The sequence below is a fragment of the Channa argus genome, chromosome 8, assembly GCF_033026475.1.
Source record: "Channa argus isolate prfri chromosome 8, Channa argus male v1.0, whole genome shotgun sequence".
Lineage (NCBI taxonomy): Eukaryota > Metazoa > Chordata > Actinopteri > Anabantiformes > Channidae > Channa > Channa argus.
Window position 1 is genome coordinate 9,787,113 of NC_090204.1, and position 20,308 is coordinate 9,807,420.

A 20,308-nucleotide genomic window follows, 5' to 3' on the forward strand; every position below is an offset into this window, starting at 1 on the left:
ATAGGAAAGGAGAAATAATTAACCAAAAAACCCCTTCACTGACGCTAAAAAAAAAAAAAAAAACTCCAGTGATGTCATGGAATAAATAATGCATATCTTTGGAGCACGTTCGCGCTTCGCTTTCCCCCACAGTGCTGTCGGGATTTTGAAAGAGGATATACGTCTTGTATGATGTGCGGATATTTAAATGAATGAGCGCTCGGCTGACTATGAAGGCGAATCCAGTGGGAATGAAGCACCTCCCCTTTAATCGCTCGGTTGACTTTCTCTCAGAGCTGTAATCGCTCTCTCCACTCGCGCATTTGCCGTCTGTCGTAACAGGAACTCCGTTGGATCTCACTGCTCTTGTTTTGTTCCTGACAATCGGCTGATTTTTTTTCTTTCTTTCTTGTGTTGTAGAATCAAAGGCGTCATCAGTCCACGGTCACATCTCTTTGTTGTCTTTTTTGTGATCGACATGAACAAACGCGGAATAACACGTCCAAAGTGGCTGAAGGACTGAATAAGCTTGGTAAGTGTGTGCCTTTGCAGCGCAGAACTCACCGGTTTGTGAATCTATTCTTTTGGTTTGAAAAAAAAAAAAGTTTTAGAAACGATTGCTTACTTTAAGCTCGCGTGTAATGTTGTCCAGGTCAGACCGCTAATTAAAAACTTCCTTGAGTTTTATTATAACAAATTCCAAAAGAGGCGCATGATGCTTGGATTTAATACGATTGGCTGATATCATATTCTCTCTTCCAGTCTTTGTTTTCCGCTTTTATCAGCTTGGTAACGTCAGTCTTGATTGCAGGGGTGTGAAGTATAATTGCAGCCTTTGGGCAAAGTCCAGATGCCAGACGTTATTGCTCCCTAGCCTAAAACAATGGGAGTGCGTAGCAGCCAGCTGTTGGGGTAGTTTAATGTGACCTAAGTGCATGTAAGTGGGGGCTGATTATTGGTCCGTGATCAGGAGAAAGTTTACAGCACAAATATTATGTGAGCATTAGGTCCTGTGGATTAAAAAAAAAAAAAACAGCATTAAACCCCGTTTCTGTCCCTGTCTGCCCCCTGCAGCCCCCTGCTCTTTCCACCACACACCGGCACATTTGGAAGCAGAGCTGTGATGGCCAAGTGGCTGAAAGACTATCTGAGCTTTGGCAGCAGGAAGGTGCCTCCACAGCCACCCACGCCAGACTACACAGAGAGCGAGATCCTTAAAGCATACCGGCTCCAAAGGGACCTGGACTTTGAGGATCCCTATGAAGACTCCGATAACAAGTCCAAAGGAGAGTCTGGGGCTTCTGACCCTGCTACACCTTTGTATGGGTCTCCCTTGAAGTCCGCTAATGTGGACATCAAGTCTCCTAAACACAGACTGATCAAAGTGGATTCCCAGGAGCTGGGGCGCACCAAGATCCTCCTCAGTGCCATTTCTATAGAGGACCAGCAAGAGCCCGTAAGAGCCACCATTTCTCTTTATACCCTTGCAGATGTGCAAAGCAAAATGCTGGTGATGACAAATCACTATTGTTATTTGGCTCTTGTCTTCTGAAATGGAGTGAGAAAGGGAGATGAAGGGAAGGCACAGGATGGGAAAGAAGACTCTCCCACTTCTCTCTCATCTGATTTCTGTCACAGCTTTATTGATCCAACCTCATAAGCAAGCGACTGGTAATGTATCTCACAGATAGACATTGTTTACATAAATCACATTACATCCCACACGGTGCGTATATTTCTTATTCTAGATGGAGAAAGTAATTACTGTTGGCTTGAGCGGCCCATTGAGTCAGAGAGGGTCACAGTCCCCTGAGTTTATGTCCTTCCATAAATAATAAATGGGGTTTGGCTTTCCAAGCTGAGAAAGCCCCCTGCATGAGCACATGTTGGGGGCCATATACAGTACTACCCACGCTGAAGTGTCAAGGGCCACAGGGGGCTATAATTTATGCTTTGGTGCTGTTTGTGTCATCGGGGCTGCAGTGCTTTCTGCAGTGTACTGTGCATGATGTGCTGTAGAAGCACCGCATGGCCATACACATCTGCGATGAAGAAAAACTGCAAACAGATGTTGAGAGAGTGACTAAAGGCGAAGCAAAGGTTTAACAAGGAAATGGTCTGCACATTAATTCAGCTCACATATGCTCCGTAAGTTCGGGAGTATTTCAGGGTTTTCATTGCTGCCGTTAAATCCATGACTCCACTCATGGAAAATGCTACAAGTGCGCAGTCCTGAAGTGGATTGAAGTAATAGTGTTAACCGAAGTCGACAGCTCCCCACTCCACACAACTCTCCTCCCGCTCTCATTAATTTCCCAGGGTTTGTGGGAACATCCACACTCTAATTAACATTGCAGATTCCTGTGCATCGATAGATAACCTGTTACAGAGTCAGCATGGGTTTTAGGAGGTAATTTTGCAAAGGCGTGTACGTATTTAGCTGGAATTTGGGAAGCAAGCATTGCAAAAGTGATTTTCTTTGTCAGAGATGAGGAGAGGAAATGGACAAAAGCACTTTGGCAAAGGGTGTGCGTATGTTTGTAGGTGTGTGTGTGTGTGTCTATGCGAGCATATGGCTGCCTTTGTAGCTGTCACTGTGCCAGCTGACCACTGTTTTCCTCCTGTGCTTGCATAAAGGAACAAATGCTTCCAACCTGCCAAGCAGTTCCTTCTTTACTCTCTCCTCACTTGCTGTTCAAGATTTTTGCTTTTATATTGCAACAAAGGCGCAATATTCTAGGTTCTTCTTCAAGGCTTTAAAGTATCAACTGCATGTGTGGCTTTTATATACAGAATTAGCGTGGTATTGTGCTCTTGCACACCGAGGAAATTAGTGTCTTGATGATTACATTAAGCATTTTGTCTGTATCCAGACATATATTTAATACAGCATTTATTGAGCGTGAGATTCCTTGTTAAAAGTGTTGCTCCGCTTTTTATTATCCTGGATCTTGATGAGCTATTGTCTCTAACTATGTGCAGACAATTTTCCTCTAATTATTAAAAAAACATTCATGTTGTCTGATGCTTTTCTTCAAATGTTTTCTTAAAAATATGAGCAATATATCCTGGACAAAAATCATCATCGCCTATAGCCTCAATTCTTGCTGTATGATTGTGCTTTATCCTTTAGGTGGTGCCGTCTGCTCCACTGGCAGGGGACACAGATTATTCTGACCCATTCGACGCTCGCTTGGACCACCGACCAGAGCCAGATCTAAGACCGGTTCCCTGCGAGAACAACGGTTATATGGAACCATATGAGGCCCAGAGGGTCATAACAGGTCAGTGGGCTCTTGCTCCTCTTTACTAACAGTAACACAGAGTTTCAGCGAACCACATTGCCGTCAATGGGGGGTATCGTGCTTTGGTTCGTCCTTTTTTTTTTTTACAGTTTCTCTTTTCACCCTCAGTTTTAATCTGACAGACAGTCGTGTTTACATGAACCCACATATCTCCCCAAATAAGAATGCCTTTGTTTTTGTAATCTAGGAACAAGCCAACACACTAAAGGTTTAAATTAAGACTTCTTACCTGAACCATACAAATCACAATCAGGTCTTTAAATTGCATTTTAGATGCAAAAATCATAACTGTGGCACAACAACAACATTGAGATGAATAATTTCTGCCTTTACAGAATGACTAGTCTTTATTTCCAAATTCTCTAGATTTCTATTCAAAATCTGCCTCCCAAAAATTGTTGTAATCTTAGATTCCTCTTTAATTGCTTAATTAGTAATTCATTAGTAGACAGCACTGCACTAGACTGTTGTTTCTGTCCATTCCATTGCGTTTCAGCTCATCACAGCTGAGTCTGCTCTCACAAAATGTCCCTTCGAGAGTATTTCCAGTCTCCAGTCTTGGACCCTCGCTCCTCCCTTGTGAGTCTCTCCCACATCATCTAGCTCACATCCATCGTTTTTCATTTGTCTCTCCTCCTATAACATCTCTCTCTGGCCCCTTTTCCCTTGCGTTCTCCTCGGCCTGTCTCAGTCATTTAGTGTAAAAGCCTGTGCCCGCCCCTTTCTCCATTTCTCTATCTCTCTTCATCTCAAGGGCTCTCCCCAGCCCTCAGGAAACGCTGGCTGTTGCACTAATCTGTCGTTTAGTACATTTTATGTCCTGTCTTGTCTCAGAGGATATTTGTGCTGCCTTTTTGATGCTCAAATTAAGTTTTTAATCTCAGGCTCAAATGAAGGGACCATCCTTTCCTCTGCCCGAACTGAGAATCCTCGTCTTTTTTCACTGCAGCTGGATGGAGCCATTGGTGAGATTAGATTCACAGCGGTGATGGCGGAGTGTTTGACAAAGCATTGTCACCGCTCTTTCATTGACTTTGAATTGAGCCTGTCACTCAAGGGCTGTCTGTCTGCCGGCTTTTGTCTGTCTTCCAGTCTGTTTGTGCTCATTAAAAAAAACACAGCAGAGCGCCAAAGACAGATGTGAGATTGGAATAGTAATTATCTCTCACAAAGACTGTCCTGAATAGACACCTGTGTGTTTTTTAGACTGTACTTTTTGATGGGAAAACAGGCTTTAATGCCTACAACTCTTGAGTTTGGTTCATGAGGATAAAAGACTGGTCTTCATATCCAGTTCTGACACATATCTTTGTAACTAAACGCTCTCGTCCCTCCCTGTCGTTATTCCACACAATCTTCAATCTCTGTCACCTTTTTCCCCAAATTGCTATTTTCATTCCCTCCTGCTTCTGTTTTCCCCCATCCTGTTTCCTATGAGCGTTTCATTTTATTTCATCCATGTCTGTTTTTATCTCTCTGCCTTCATCATCTCCATCTCCAGGCTGCAGTTGACACGTGGGTTCCCAGCACAGGTAGAGCAGCATTCAGCCCTGCTGTGCTTCTGTCTCAATGACTTAACATCAAATGTGACAGACCTCCCCCTCTCACCTCCCTCCCTCATCCTTCTCTCCTCCTCTGCTCCTCTTTTTCTCCTCTTTCTGCTGGCTCCTCCTCCCTGTCGTTTTCTTCTCCACCCTGTTCTTCATAACCTCAGTGCCTATCCCCAGGGCCTCCACTTGGTCACCATGGTGACTAGAGGGCCGCCCAATAGCAGTGTCTAGTCGTGTGAAGGTTAAAGTTTTAGTCCTTTCACCAGTGAGCACCTTTAATTTAGTCCCGTTCCCTTCTCACGTGAGTACATCTCCCCTGCAAGGCTGTTGGCTGTGGACAAAAAAGATGCCCACTCTGTCATTTTTTCCCCATTTTCTCCTCTTGGGTACCTGTGTTTTTCTTTTTCGTTCTTTCCTTTTTTTCTTTTTTCTTTTTTTTTTACAGAGTACATTTTTGAGGTCCACTTATAAAAACATAATTGCTGATTGCTGATTGATGCTGCAGCAGCTTAGAGGCTCATATTGATAGATTCAGAAATCTGATTTGATCTTCTACCTTTCGTCAATAATCCTAAAGCCTTATACCTCATGCCCATTATTTGAGTCCACAGAACAGTTGCAGATGCTGAGAATCATTTCTTGCTTGGATCCCACTGAGAAAGTGATGAAAATGTTAACAAGGGAACATGGATGATGTTGTGAGTTGTGCTTGATTGCTACTGGGATTCAGGATCGACGAGAGGAGGGGGGAGTGTGTGGTCTACTGTGTTGCAACTCAGCATCTAGCCCAAGGCTTCATTAAGCCCCCTCATATGAGATTCTCAGCCCAGAGCAAGCTGTGCAACCATCATTTCTCTGTCTCCTCTAATTCTTGTCATTTGGGAGCTCAACAGGCTTTTGGATTTACTTCTAAGTGAAGAATAATTTCAGTGGGTTAATGGGAACCTCATTGTTGTTGGCTAACATAATTTCTTGACCTTAGCTCCAGACTGCTTTGAGCTGAGCAATTTCTGAATGTTATTGTCTGTGGATGAACTTGCCTTGTTTTGCATTTGCATTAATAGAGCTGCAACGTGGCCCTGGAGGAGGGCGGGTACGAGGTGGGGTGCAGCTTTATGACACCCCCTATGAAGATGAGCGAGGGCAACGCCTGGGCTTGGTGTATGGAGAACCTCAGGATGAGGGAAAGGAGAGCAGCAGGCTGCCACAAGATGATGAAAGACCAGCTGATGAGTATGACCAACCCTGGGAATGGAAGAAAGACAACATCTCCAAAGCTTTTGCAGGTAACCAGAAAAAATGTTAGTATAGTATTCAGACTGTAATCTCAACCATAACCAAGGTGTAACGTAGTCAATACACTAGATATTGGCGGCCATGTCCTTTCATTACTGATTAAATTAGATTTTTCAAGATATTGCATAGGTATGAAACACCAGCCTTTATACTGTAACCTAATTTTATTTTTATTCTCCAAATACTTTTCTTTATAATGTAAAATGTATTTATAATGTCACTCCAGTTAGCTAAGTAAAAACATTCCTTAAGATAAATACCATGTGTTTAGCCAAAATGGAAATTCATGGCATAGATGGTATTGATCTAATGATATGAAGGGTCAATATTGAATTGGAAAGCTTAGAATCACAGTTAATCGGAAAATGTCTAGTTTCATCCAGCCCTAACAACCACACATCTTTCTTCAGACAATGTTATATAAACCACGTAGACTGTAAAACAGTCACTGATAACAGTATATCAGTGAATTATCAATATATGAGTTTGTAGAAATACCCCATGAACCAGTGTTGCTGTTCTTTGCTGTCGACCTCCAAAAAGCAAAAATTTGTTCGGTAAATTCTCCAGAATATTTTGAATACATTTAGACAATGTTTAGCCAATGCAACGGTTAAATTGTTCTCTTAAAAACACATAATTAATTTGATATTTAAAGCCACTAATTTACATAGCCATTCAATAGCCGTACTACTGCTCATGCTTTGTTGGTTTCCTTGGTTTCAAGTTGCATGGCCTGAGCTTTAGTCAGTCTTCCAGAATAAAGTGTGCAGTGTGCAAGAAAAAGCCTTTTAACTGAACACCCAGTTTAAAGCTTTCTGGCAATCTTCCATTGTTTTCAAGTGTCTTTTGGCTAAACAATGAATCCTTCCACCAACTGTATAGAGTGTGGGTGTCAAGCATAAACCACACGATATTGCACAAGATATGTTGTCTTTTTAACAGAAATCACTCAATATATTTTGTGAAAATGGTGACAACCAGACATAAAAGTGTTGTTTTTAAAGGTCAAAGCCCTCCCTGGAGCAGACGGAGAGTACAGTTTCTAATACTACATGGTGAAATACTCATCTAACTGTCCTGACCTTTATTGTAGAGTCTGCCCCGCACCCCCAACTGTCTCAGCTCAAATGACACATATCTTTCTATCTCTTCTACTACATTGGAACACCTTCTGGTTACTATTGATTTCTTGCTGTCACAAATAAGACAGACCACAGTCCAGACTACCTTCAAGATGATCATTAGGTGTGTGTTTGTGTGTGTGTGTGTGTGTGTGTGTGTGTGTGTGTGTGTGTGTGTGTGTGTGTGTGTGTGTGTGTGTGTGTGTACAAGATTTCGTTACAGTGTATATGAAAAAAAGCAGGTTTACAGAAACAAGTGTATTTTCTTCTATAATTTTTGCATTATCTGTGTTTTAAAAATAATTGGCATAGTGAACGTGATTAATATTTATTTTAAGTTGCACTGACAGTGCATGTCATATCCCTTCCCATCATTTTCCATCTACTGGATATAACTAGAGGAAGAAAGTCAAGAGTGACGGAAGGGTACAGACAAGCAGAACTAGACTGATAGGTCATTTAGGAGTGGAACAATGTAAAGCATTGGCTTATTAGAGCTGCATCTTCAAGTCACCAAGGTCAAGGTGATGAGATAATAAATTATTCTTGCCTCGTGTGTATGCCCTACAATTCCTGCTCTTCTTTCTTTCTCCCATCATGTGGCCCTGACACCTCTTTCCAGTTAATTACATGCCTACATTTGTGTGACTGATCCAGTGTTAATAAGAGGCTCATGGTCAATGCACGCACACACACACACACACACACACACACACATACACACACACACACACACACACACACACACACACACACACTATATCCATTGACTGTGTGTTCATGCTCAAATCACATTAACGAGAGGAGAGAGCACAGAGAAATAACTTATTTGAGAGTGGAGATGATTTCAAAAGGAGACGTACAACATTTAATTTAAAAGCCAGTATCACCTCTCACCTACTTAGCACGTACTCCTGTTTATATGTTGTTTCCTTGCTCTCCAGGTTTTCCTCGTTGTATCAAATAAAGTATGCACTAGCAGCACAATTAGAACGCAGTGGAGGAAAGTGGTTGTGCAGCTTGAATTGTCTGTCCCCTTGTTTTTTCCATTTGGAGTCAGCACTCTGAGCTGGCCCTGCTGTCTGTCTGAACAGACCAAAGCACTGAAGTGTAAACACACAAACAGTATTTTCCATACTCACATTTAATCCATATTCCCAAACCCTCTCTGCGTTGCTAAGCACAGGCCACATGTGAAGGAGGGGAGAGATAGAGAAGACAAGGACAGTGCAGGAAAAGATAGATATGGATACAGGAGGGAAAAAGAGATGAGGTGGAGGTTTGAAAGATTTGGACGGACAGGAAAATAGATAGAGAGGCTGTAGAGAATGCTAGCTAGCAAGAAATGGAAACTGACACCCAAGGTTGTGGTGTGTTTGGTGGCAGCTCGGTGGATGTTAGTTGAGGTCCAGTTTTTCCGAGGGGAGGGGCATTGAAAAGAATTATTGGTCGGGGGCTGTGGCGAGGTGAGGAAAATAGAGAGGAGGGGGAGTCAGGGCTATTGTGGCAGGGTGCAATCAGTTATCCGCTAACACAGGCACACTCTTTCACACAAATACGCACCATCACAGCAGCGGTGATAGTGCTGTCTCCACAGCCCCCCTCCTTGCAGATGTGACACACTCACTCAGATAACCTGCTGCAGGGGGCAAAGAGAGGCATGGCGATCTGCCAGCAGCCCCTCACAGCCCCTAATCATCACCTACTCACACGTGCACACAGATAGACACATGTGGAATCTGATCTAGGTTTCCACTTCTGATTATCACTATGTACCTAATCCAAGAGCGAGAAGAGGTTGTTTGAATGTTGGAATAAATAAGTATTTGGGTAAAGGGGGTTAGGATGGATTGATGGTGCCCATTGTATGTGGATTTGTGAGCATTGCAATGAGGCAAACAAGCGGTTCTCTCTGGTGATGATTTTCGTTGCGTAAATGCAGTGGCCTGGGTGAATATTGCATACTGTAGCTGTTTCTCAGAAAGTGCCTCCAAAGCATTTTATTTATTTTCTATTGGATATGGAGGGCGGGGCCACATCAGTGAGTTATGTGAAGGTGAGTTTAGCAGTGCCGGAGGGGTCGATCGTGACCGGCCTCTCTCTGTCTGGTGGGTTTTAATTACAACGTTGGAAAGCTGTCACCAATCACCAGCATCCAGCTCAAATTACAGTAGTCATTAATTCCTGGAAGGCGATGGACAGTCCAGGAGTGAGAGATTGGCCCCGAAGACATTCGGCACCAATTACTGAGTTAATGAAAGCCGCCATCTTATTAGCCCTTTGATGGACACAACTAATGCACAGACAAATTGGTGTTTCAAGTGTTTCTTGTTTTTATAGTCCACTCCAAGAACCATATGATGCAGGTAATGGCTGAAGGTTGCAGGAGTTGACCCAAGGGTTGAGAGCCACAAATCAGCTGGAAATACGGAAGGGGAAGGTAAATGAATAACATTGTCACTACACTTACTATTATGGTGCCATTGAGCAAAGCAGTTGGCCTCCACTTGTTTCATTGCAGCTGCTCATTAGGCAAAAGCAAAGGACTGAAGCTGCACTGTGAAGCTCCTCAGTATGAATGTGTGCAGCCTAAAAACTGGAAAGTGGTGAAATGAATTTTTCTAGGTGTACCTATCTGTTTATCTATAATATTAAGATATGAAACTGTGCCAAATCAACATGCAGACAATGATCCGCTGTCACGACCCTGAACTCACGGGATAAGCCAAAAGGACACCCCATAAAATTAAGGTATGAAAAACTCGCAATGACAATGCCAGCATGCTCATATTTAGCTAGTTAAGTATTTTAGCAACCTATTTATTTTATTGTGTAGCAGAAAATGAATTCCCAATTTTTTTTAAGGATAATTGGCATTGGCAAAACTTTGTCACGTTTTGCCAATGTTACTATTGGCATTTCGAGCCGTTAGTATGTAGCCCCACAATCATCAAATAAAAAGTGAAACTGACGAATGAAGCAAGTAATATTTGGCAGATTAGTTAAAAAATGCATTTTAAAGTCATCCAGAATTACCACAAACAATGTTAGTTGGATGCTTAAAAGTGTTGAAGTTTGAATAAGTACTGAAGTATAGGTTTAGTATAGCTTGGAAGGACACCTTGACGGATGACCGGAGAGTGTTTTAGCTGTGTCTGGATGTCTGGGTACATCTGTTCTGAGCCTCTGACCGGTTTACTGTGCTATTCTGAGTGTGATTTTGTCCCTGTATGAGTCTACATGTGTGTTTGTGTGTGTGTGTAGAGAAAAGCATGCAAGCAATAAAAACAAAATAAGATTTCCATTTGTGGCTTGTTGCTGCTCTCTGTTGCTCTGAGCAGGGCCTGGGGGCATCTGACCAGCCTCTTCATCACTTTACTGGCACAGTGGGAAGACTTGTCTTGCACATTCACTTACTCTCTTACTCTTTATCTTCTGCCTCGTTTTTCCTTTGTCACATTTCTTTTTCTTGGATCTCCCTTTGTTTCTGGTCCGTGTTTTTTTTGCTTTCTTCTTCAGCTCAAACCTTTTACTGGCATTCATAAAAAGGCATGTCCCCCCTTGTCTACAATTAGGAGAGATGGATACAGAGATGATGTCTAGAACTGGAGCTAGGGAATATGAAGAGAGAGACAGTGCCCCACTTAAAAGAATATAGGTGAAAGAGTAGAGATGAAGAAAAAGTTGATGTAGAAAAAAAGACAGAGCAGCATGGAGCCACGGGAATGGATGTAATGAAAAAATGCATAAGTAGAAAAAATTGAAAGGAATGTTTGGATCCTTCATCAGGTGTTAATTGCATGTTCTTATCTGGGCCTTTGTGTGCAGAAACAAGATAGGATGCCTGGGAAAACCAGATGTGTTTATTAATTAACCTAATGAAGCTGTTTTGTTGTCTTTGTCTGCTCGTCCTTTATTACGAGGACACAGATAGCAGCTGGTGTGATTGAAAAGTCCGTCATCCGGTACCCAAGGCAATGTGTGCTCTGTGCAACTTTAAAAGGAGCACCTAGTCTGGCCATTCTCTCTACCCACCCCCCAAGATAATTTCTCATGATTTTTAGCAGGTAGTTGATTTGCCAGATTACTGAAATGCTGTCGCCTGTTTCATCAGTTGAGTTTAAATGGGAGGAAAAAAATGATGAAAAACACAGCAGAATTCAGCAGATATGATGAATACAGTGTCATCGAAGTAGTCAGACTGAGCAGTGCTGTGAGCGCACTTTTGTCCGTAAAATATGTCACATTTTCTTGAATGGCAGAACAATGCAGAGCTATAACAGCCTTCTATGTTTGACAGATCCACAGGTTCCCATTATAAGTGTATGGGAGCTGGATGTTCCCTGTTAGTGAATGAGTGACATTGTGTGTGTGTGTGTGTGTGTGTGTGTGTGTGTGTGTGTGTGTGTGTGTGTGTGTGTGTATGTGTGTGTGTGTTTTCAACCTTTTGCAGGGAGGGAGAGATCTGCCAATTTGCCAAGCAGATAGAAACACACTAGACCTGTGAGCTTGGTACAGTATGAATGTTTAGAAGAGCCTCTCCACTCCCCAAATCACAAGAAATATGTAATTTAAAATTAAAGTATTTGAAAAGTGATATGTTGATATACATCTGATATATTGAGTGCAGTGATTCACTTAAGGTAGCAACATGGGCAGTGGGATTTTGAGGTTTGTGAATTCTCTAGCAGAGGCTTGTGCCTCATTTTAATTTACTGTCAGTTGACCACGAAAAATGAAAGAGATGAGCAGACTCACAGTGCAGTTATTCACTGTTGTCTTCTTAACTGAAGACAAATCTTAAAATGGGATCAGACAGTGGAAACAATTCTCATCCACTTTGGTAGAGCTTTTACTACTTGTTCTTAGGAGTTTCAGACAAATTGCTTAAGAGTGAGAACAACTACCCAAATACTGAGGGAGAAATGTTCCTCTCTTACTACAATATGCCTGAGTTCAGCCATCTGAGCTTATCTCTTTCTCAGATGGCTGAGGACATTTCTGATCAGAAATAAATTGTCTTGGCTGTCACTAATCTCTCTCTTTCGTGCCACCTTTCACTTGCTCTTGTGTGCTCCTCATTTACACCGCCCTCTCTTTTCGTGCATCTCACTCAGTTTTGCCTGAGAATTAGAGGTGTGAAATGTGACGTGGTGGCGAGCAGAGAGGCAGTGGTGGTGTTTTGGTGTGTCAGGTGAGTGTGTGTGCATGTCTGTGTTGATCTGCGTGTTTACGTGCATGTCTCCCATTGAGGGGTGCCAGGCCATACTTTAATCCTGGCTTTAGCGGAGGTGCGGCCTGCTCCAGATGGGACCATTGTACTGCGCCATGCATCAATAATTCACAGAGAGCCAGAGAAAGTGGTGGAGTGCGTCTGCCTCCTCAATAATTAACCAGGGAAGGAGAGAGGCATGTATGTACAGCCTGGGTCTCTCGCCAAACGCCTATTCAAATGGCCTTTGATGTGGCAGGCCTGGGGGTCTTTGGATTTGTCGTCTCATTAAAACATCACCTCTTTTTTCCTAGTATTTGTTTTGTAATCCGTATTGAGCACGAGCTAAATATACGGTGTGAAACTGGAAAATTGCATAGTGTGTGTGTGTGTGTGTAAGGCTGCAGTAATGACTGTTACAGTACATGGTTGCCTGCCATGGTACATGGTAATGAGCTATTTTCAGTTCTGTCTCACAGTTCACCTTCTGCTGTTGTCCCACTGTAGGTAGGACAATGAATGAACCATTATTCTTCCCCATGCTCCACAGTTTCTCTGTCACACTGCTCTGTGGGTTGCGTTTCACTTGAAGTCACATTTTGGTTTTGTTTCGAGACAGTTTCTTAAAGTGGATTTGTTCAGATGACTATAAATAATGGATTCTCTGACTTGTCGTGTCCTCATCTGTATTCTTTTCATTGCTTTCTTCAGTCTTGTCTCATAATAAATTACTGTAAATATAGTGTGTGATGAAGCAAGGAGACAAGAGGTAGAGTAAATTACTTCTCTTCATGACAGGAGGTATAGTTAACCACATTTCTTGACACCACATCCCTGCCATCTGCAAACACCACCCCTCCCCTTCTCACCAGGGCTTTCCTGTCTTCCACATCTCACTTTTCGCTTTCTCTCTCCTCCTCACATTAAAATCTTACACCCAAGTTCACTCTCACTTCTTAATCATCACCTCTTCTCTCACATATCTTCACTTTGGTTAACTTTGTTTGAAGCCATCTGCTGTTTTCTCACTCCTTTTTCTCTTGCCTCCTCTCTGGTTCCCCCACATCTATTAGAAATAAGGCAGTTGTCCGGATTGCCCTGGCCTGCCCCAGTGGGTCAACTGGAGGAGGAGCCCCCCATCAGAGAGCAAGGTGACCTCTTGAAATCACCACCCCCACTTACGCTGCCCTTTTTTTTTATCACCTCCAATACACACACATGTAGTCATAATCACCTCCATCACCAAAGCTGTTGTTCTACATCTGCTCTACCTCCACCCCAAACTCCCGCTGGTCTTCACCTGCAAAACTCTCATCTGTCCATATACATTGCAGTAATTAAGGGTTTGGGTTTGAGGTTTTCTGTTCTTACCATATTATTGCGTTGTGCTATCCATGCATGAAATGCTTTCTGTAAATTAAGCTGTATGCCGAGATCATCTCCGGGTAGTTAGTAGTGCTGTGATGCACTTAATGTTTAATTACCATTCCTTTAGATTGAATTTTACCACAATTGGTCTCAGAAGGAGTAAATAACACTCTCTGCATGTAATTTGCTTCAGAATGGAATTAGGATGTTTAATATAAAGCAGGGTACCAAAGCAAAGTCAAGAAGATGCAAACTTGTTGGATCTGTCCTGGGAGACATCACTAACTTTGATGATGCTGTTAGTTTTGCAGTCTGTCAGACCAGGACCTGCTGTCCACTTGTGTGAAGGGTCACTCGGCTGCATGTGGGGTTTTGAAATAGCCGGATATCGGATGTTTGCCCAAGTCTGGCTGTGAGGTTTAATCCCTTTTGATCATAGCGCTGTGTCAATAACGTGACTCACTTTTTTTATCCCTGTCTGCCAACAGCGCAGTTTGATGGTGCAGAGTGGGACCGCTCCTCATCACCCACGGAGCGCTTGCGTCCTTTGGGGCCAAGGTCCAGCCCATTGGCAGGAGGTGGGATGAAGTTTCGAATGCCACAGGAATGCCTTGGAATGGTGGGAGAGAGAGTGGATCCTACTCTGCCTCTGGAGAAGCAGGTGTATGTATGCTGTCCTTCATTAAACCTATAAGAGCCATTAAAAGAATTTATGAGTTGCTATGTATGGGCCACACTTCAGGTTAGGATTAATCCGATTAAGAGGATGCTTTGGTATTTGGTGTCCTTGATAGTTAATGTATGAGTGTACATGTTACCATTATGATAATTTAATAATCATACGTATAAAACAGGATAAAGACGTTACAATTACAATTTGTCTTTTAGCAGATGCTTTTATCCAAAGCGACTTACAACTAAGCAGCAGATACTATATAGGGACAACTTTGGGGTTCAGTGTCTTGCCCAGGGACATTTTGACACTTCTTAAAGCTGCTCTACCAACAGAGCTACAGCTGCACTGTCTTGACATCAGCCGACAAAAAATGTACCTACTGTACTGATAATTGATACTAATAATTATTCAAGTACAGTAGGGAGCCAGATGCTCTCTATCACTGAAATATTGGATTAGGCCAGACTTGGAGCATTATTATGAGTTATTATGTTCATGTGTGTCAGACAAGCCTGAGTTACACTATTATTTGTGCATGTAAATTCGAGTGTGCCATTAATCTCTCTAGATTATAAATTTCCATTATATTTTTTCATTTCATTTGGACTGTTTGAGAAAGAAGGTTGTCCCACAAATAAAGTCAAAAACATTTTTTATTGCTCCACTTTGATCCTTTAAGGGCATGAACACATTAAAACGAAACTGTTATGTGTTTCAGCTAAGCAGCACTCATCAGAGCTTGCAGAATTGTAAAGGTTAGAATGAGAACAAATTAAGTCAGACCATTAAAAACACACATTTCCTTTGGTCCTGTAATTTCACAAATCATTGGTATAATTTATGTGCTGTTCCTGCACACATTAAATGCAGTTTTACTAATGAGATCCAAGCATGACACCTCTTAAGCACACATGCACACACGCGCACACACACTACACACACATGCACAAATTGCAAATAGTTGATTATTATGCCCCATTACTCTCTGAGGATCTCTTAAGTGCTGTTACGAGCTTTGTGGTTTCCTTCTGCTCTGTTTTAAACAGAAAAACATAATCACTGTCAACCTGTAGCTCTCAATACATTCAATCAAGTCGTGTCTAAGAATATGTTAGAATTATGGCAGAAAGATCTTTATTTTACTTAATGAATATGTTGGTCTCTAACATAGTGAACATAGTAATATTAACCTCTGTAACCATCCACTTTGTTAGCATTTTCTGTATGAGTCATTCAGCAGACTAAAGTAGCTCAAAGCACCACTCTGCCCATGTGCAGCTTCAGTTTAGTTTATTGTTACTCCGTGGAGGGTTGATCTTTAGACACTTCCTGCATCAAAACATGTAAGAATATGTTTGATTTACACTTGGTGTAGCTGCTTTTACCACATCCTAATATGTGTTTGGGTTCTGTCTGTCAGGTGGTACCACGGGTCTTTGTCTCGCTCTGAGGCAGAGTCCCTGCTAACGCTGTGTAAAGAGTGTAGCTACCTGGTGAGGAACAGTCAGACCAACCGCTCTGACTACTCCCTGTCCCTACGGTAAGAAATGGACACACACACATTCTTAGATATTCACACATATTTCTCTGCTGTGTGACTTAGGAGTGTGTGTGTGTGTGTGTGTGTGTGTGTGTGTGTGTGTGTGTGTGTGTGTGTGTGTGAAGCAACCTTAGCTATAGATCTCATATTACATTCTCCCACACCTCTCCATCTGTCTCTCACTCGTCTCTCTATCTCCGTGACTCCTCCCCTCAACCCTCACCCCCAATTAAGATCACTGCCATGCTGATTCCTCTCCCGATACTCATTTGCAGTGCACAATACTGCTTATCTGTTCAAAACTCTCCCTTGTAATTACCACTATGACCCATCATCCTGGCTTCACACTACTCTCCCATCATGCCTCTGTCCTCACCCCATCCTTGTTTCCTCTCCATCATATTCCTCCATTGGCCCCAGTGGGCTTTATAAGTGGTAATCAGGCAGGTAGAGCACACTTCAGTGCACACATCGTCCTTTACATAATCACTAATGAATATGAATTACCTTCTGTGGGCCACACAAGGAGGAGGTGGCTACGAGTGGATGGAGGGTGGGGGGTGGCGGGGTGTCGCAGTGTCACTGTGTTGTGCTGACATATAAACAAGCTGCATGCATTACAAATTTACACGAGAAGAGAAGCCCCCCCCCCCACACACACACACACAGACACACACCCACCAACATTCATATTCACTTAAGCAACAAGGTCAATACTGACAGTCGTTCCCCAGCTGCTGAATGTGAGGTCTGGAACAGATAACATCTCTTATGAAACTACAAAATCTAACAACCTCACATTCTGGTTTACAAAGATGAACTGGCCTTTGTGGAAGCAGAGTCAACAACAAAGCGTATCTTGCCGAGAGGAATTACCTTAATCAGCTTCAAAGGAATCTCTGGATTTAACACAGCCTTTTATTTTCTTGATTCCCAACAGTGTTTATCACAGTGCACCTATGATGCAAATTGTTGAAATCTGTATCACCATATCACTGAAGACAAAGGTAGGTGAGACAGGTTAAGACACAGAACCAGGCTGAAGATTTAAACTTCAAAGCTACTGCCTGGTTAGTTAACTGTAACAAGAGAAGACAAAGGCAAATGTATAGCATTTTATATGCACTCACTTTAACCTTTAACTCCACTTTTTTCTGACGGTTTTCATCACTGTTTAGAAATTATGACATTGTCTGCATGTTTAAGTGTCCCTGTGCCTCATTCAGTTTATCTCTAACATGGAAATTCTTAGCACTGAGGCAGTTTACTGGAGTGTACAATATATACACTAAAGTATTCTTGTAATATCTCAGACTTGCGTGCCCTGAAGGTCTAGGAAAGGTTGGGTACATATTTCAAAGTGAGAAACTGTTTGGTTCTTTTGTGTATAACTTAGCTGGGGACACTTTAATCTTTTTTTACCTCCCCCACATTGTTTTAGATAATCCGACTAATTGCCTGATTGGTCATGTGTTTTGCCCCATTGTTATCACAGAAAGGCAGCCAAGACATCGACCCCAGGTGTAATATAAAAGCCATTTCACATTTTTGATCAGGGTGTTGTGACTGTTTTGTGGCTTGGTTTACGACACAAACAGAATGTTGTGGTGCCCGCCTTAAGATAATATTTTAGAAGTTCATAAAGTTGTTTTCAAACTATTGAATCATGGGATACAAAAAGGGTCCTCAAACAACGAGACTGAAGGAAAACACACTGTGAACTTTGAGCAGTGGTGTTAGGGCTCATCTGGTTCTCAGAGCTCTGAAAGACCAGTGGGAAGATCATAATGTACTTGCTGATTGGATGTTTCTGGTCACATGTATTTGTTTTTTCCCCACTGTCCTCTTAAAATTTAATATGATTTACAAGGAAAATGACAATTTTGGTGACCAGTTTTGACCCTTTGTTTTTTCCTCTGCTTCTATAATTAGACATATATCATGAGTGACATGTTGATTCTTAAAGGGGAAGTCCTGTCATGGTTGCTTTTAAAGGCGAGGACATGGTGTGGTTCCCTCAGCTGAGCCACTTTCACAGTACGGTGCTTTTGTCTTTCTCTCTGACTCCATCTTTTGCACCCATGTGCTATTACGCCGCCCATTCATCCATCATAATGTCCTTTTGGTACTAATTTGTGACATGGTGTTAAATCTTGGTTAGAATCATGTCTACAAAGTGCAGGGAAAAGAAGTGAACATCAATCCACGTTGTCATTTCCACTCTGTCATTATATGACAAAAAGCCCACATGATGTTTTCTGTGCCCCACATTTCATGGCATCCTTCTGTTCTGTCCTACATTTCTCATTTCTCATTTTTGGATCTACATGTAAATGTATATCTCTCGTTTCTATTTTTTCCTCACAGAAGCTGCCAGGGTTTCATGCACATGAAGTTCACCCAATGTAAAGATGGGAAATATGTTCTGGGACAGAACAGCCCTCCCTTTGACACCATCCCAGAGGTGATACACTTCTACACCACACACAAACTCCCGATCCGAGGGGCTGAGCACCTGTCCCTGATGTTCCCTGTGCTGGTGCAGACACTCTGACTGACTGACCCGGATGCTTCATTGTGATTGGACATACTGTATATTTGACGGGCCCTTTCCAGCCAAGGGTCACTGCTCCCTTTATGAATGGACTATGTTTGATGATTCAACACATCATGGAGCTAATGCCCTCATCCACCACTGCTGTTGTACCTGTGCCAAGTGCTCAAACATCCAGGGGGATCAATTCACACAAACTTTAGGTCACCTTGTTTTTCTTGCTGAACCAAGTGGACTGACTTTGAGGCATCTAAACTTTTCCCTTTTTCTCATTTCATTTATTTTACAGCTGACTGAAATGCAGAGAAAGTTCATTAAGCTGTACTGGAGAGAGAGTCTGTTCTAATCATAGGTCCTGTTTACGGAGTCCTGCACACTGACGTTAAATTTTGCTAAGTCGCAAAAATGACTTAATCAACACTGGTAAAATATTGCTGTCATTGGGTGGAAACCTTGTAAGTTATATTTAGTCCGTTTTTAATGTTTATATAAGGAATCAATTACATACATCAATAGAATTGTACGGAACATGACAAGGATCGGTAAACCTGTTTGTAGTTGTTAGAAAATGCTATTTTTTGAAGAGATAAGATTTTTTTTACCAACAGCATTAATAATCCACATGCTTTTCTACACAGAAACAATGTTCATGAAGTCATGTTGCTGTATGTTGAGGATTTGCTTGACACATCACCACATTATTTGTTGATTGTTCATTATAAGCAGCATACATGCTGTGTCGTATTGGTACTTGTGCTGACATTGTTGGCCCATCTCTCTTGTTGGTTGAACATGTTGCATTTAGTAGACAATGCTGCATTTTTTTAAAAAAGGAAAAAAAGCAACTTCTTACTGCTGCTGTTGTTATCTTTTCACTTATTTAAAGATATAAGCTTACAAGCTGAGCTGCAAGCTGAAGCAAAGGGATGTTAATCATGAAACTTTGAACACTGAAAACTAAAATTTTGTGAATGTTGGTCACATTCTCACACTTCCTACATATTTGATTGCAGATCTTCAACCAGCCAAGACCATTACGTGCTGGTTGGTTGAGTTTGAGTAAAATGTGGACCATCTGGAATGGCACGTCTGCTGCTTGGTGCAGCACTGTGTGGTAAAAACTGATTTTCTAGCAGACCCAACTCCTACAACACACAGATTCTGTCATATTTTTTCTTAAACTAAAAATCATGATGTCTTTGTTTGCAGTAATTATTATAGTTAAATAACAATAACAGTGTTAAAGCCTTCATCCACATTCAAAACAAGTGTTTCTCAATCCACCTGTTGATGTTCATGTAGTTTAAAGGTTTTCAACCTGATAACCAGGACCCCCACAGATGGTAGAATGTAATTAAAAGCTAAAATCTCAATTCTTGTGAAAACAATTTTTACATCTTTCACCCACCTCCAGAAATGAATCAAGGAAATTAGAGAAGGAAAAACTATTAACAGCTCAAAATTCATATCTACATAAGCTGATGATCAAAACATATCTTGTATTTTGGGGTCACATGCAATAAAGGTTGGACACTGCAAATGATAAAACATCCCTATGTACTACCAAAATATTCAGATTAAGAGTATTGCTGATCAATTTTTATATAAAAGACTCATTTGCAGCCTAGAAAGAAGGAAAAAGAGACACAAAGGACTTGGCAAGATTGCATGTTTCACATTCTCAAACACACATTTGCTCTCTTC

General features: G+C 41.8%; 1 protein-coding gene across 3 annotated transcripts; it reads left to right on the forward strand.

Annotated features, from left to right (window-relative positions):
* Window positions 1-143: 143 nt before the first annotated feature.
* Window positions 144-20,308, forward strand: shdb (Src homology 2 domain containing transforming protein D, b). 3 transcript variants are annotated; one of them, XR_010915062.1, is made up of 8 exons: window positions 144-511; window positions 1,054-1,435; window positions 3,113-3,263; window positions 5,899-6,120; window positions 13,540-13,617; window positions 14,323-14,501; window positions 15,931-16,050; window positions 18,418-18,559. XR_010915062.1 is itself a non-coding variant. In XM_067514071.1 (8 exons), exons 2-8 carry the CDS (start codon window positions 1,103-1,105, stop codon window positions 18,602-18,604), a joined length of 1,266 nt encoding a protein of 421 aa, XP_067370172.1. In that variant the 5' UTR covers window positions 156-511; window positions 1,054-1,102; the 3' UTR covers window positions 18,605-20,308. The 3 variants fall into 3 exon arrangements, 2 of the variants coding, with proteins under 2 accessions (XP_067370172.1, XP_067370173.1); XM_067514071.1 differs by having other exon boundaries at window positions 156-511; window positions 14,323-14,497; window positions 18,418-20,308; XM_067514072.1 differs by lacking the exon at window positions 13,540-13,617 and having other exon boundaries at window positions 159-511; window positions 14,323-14,497; window positions 18,418-20,307.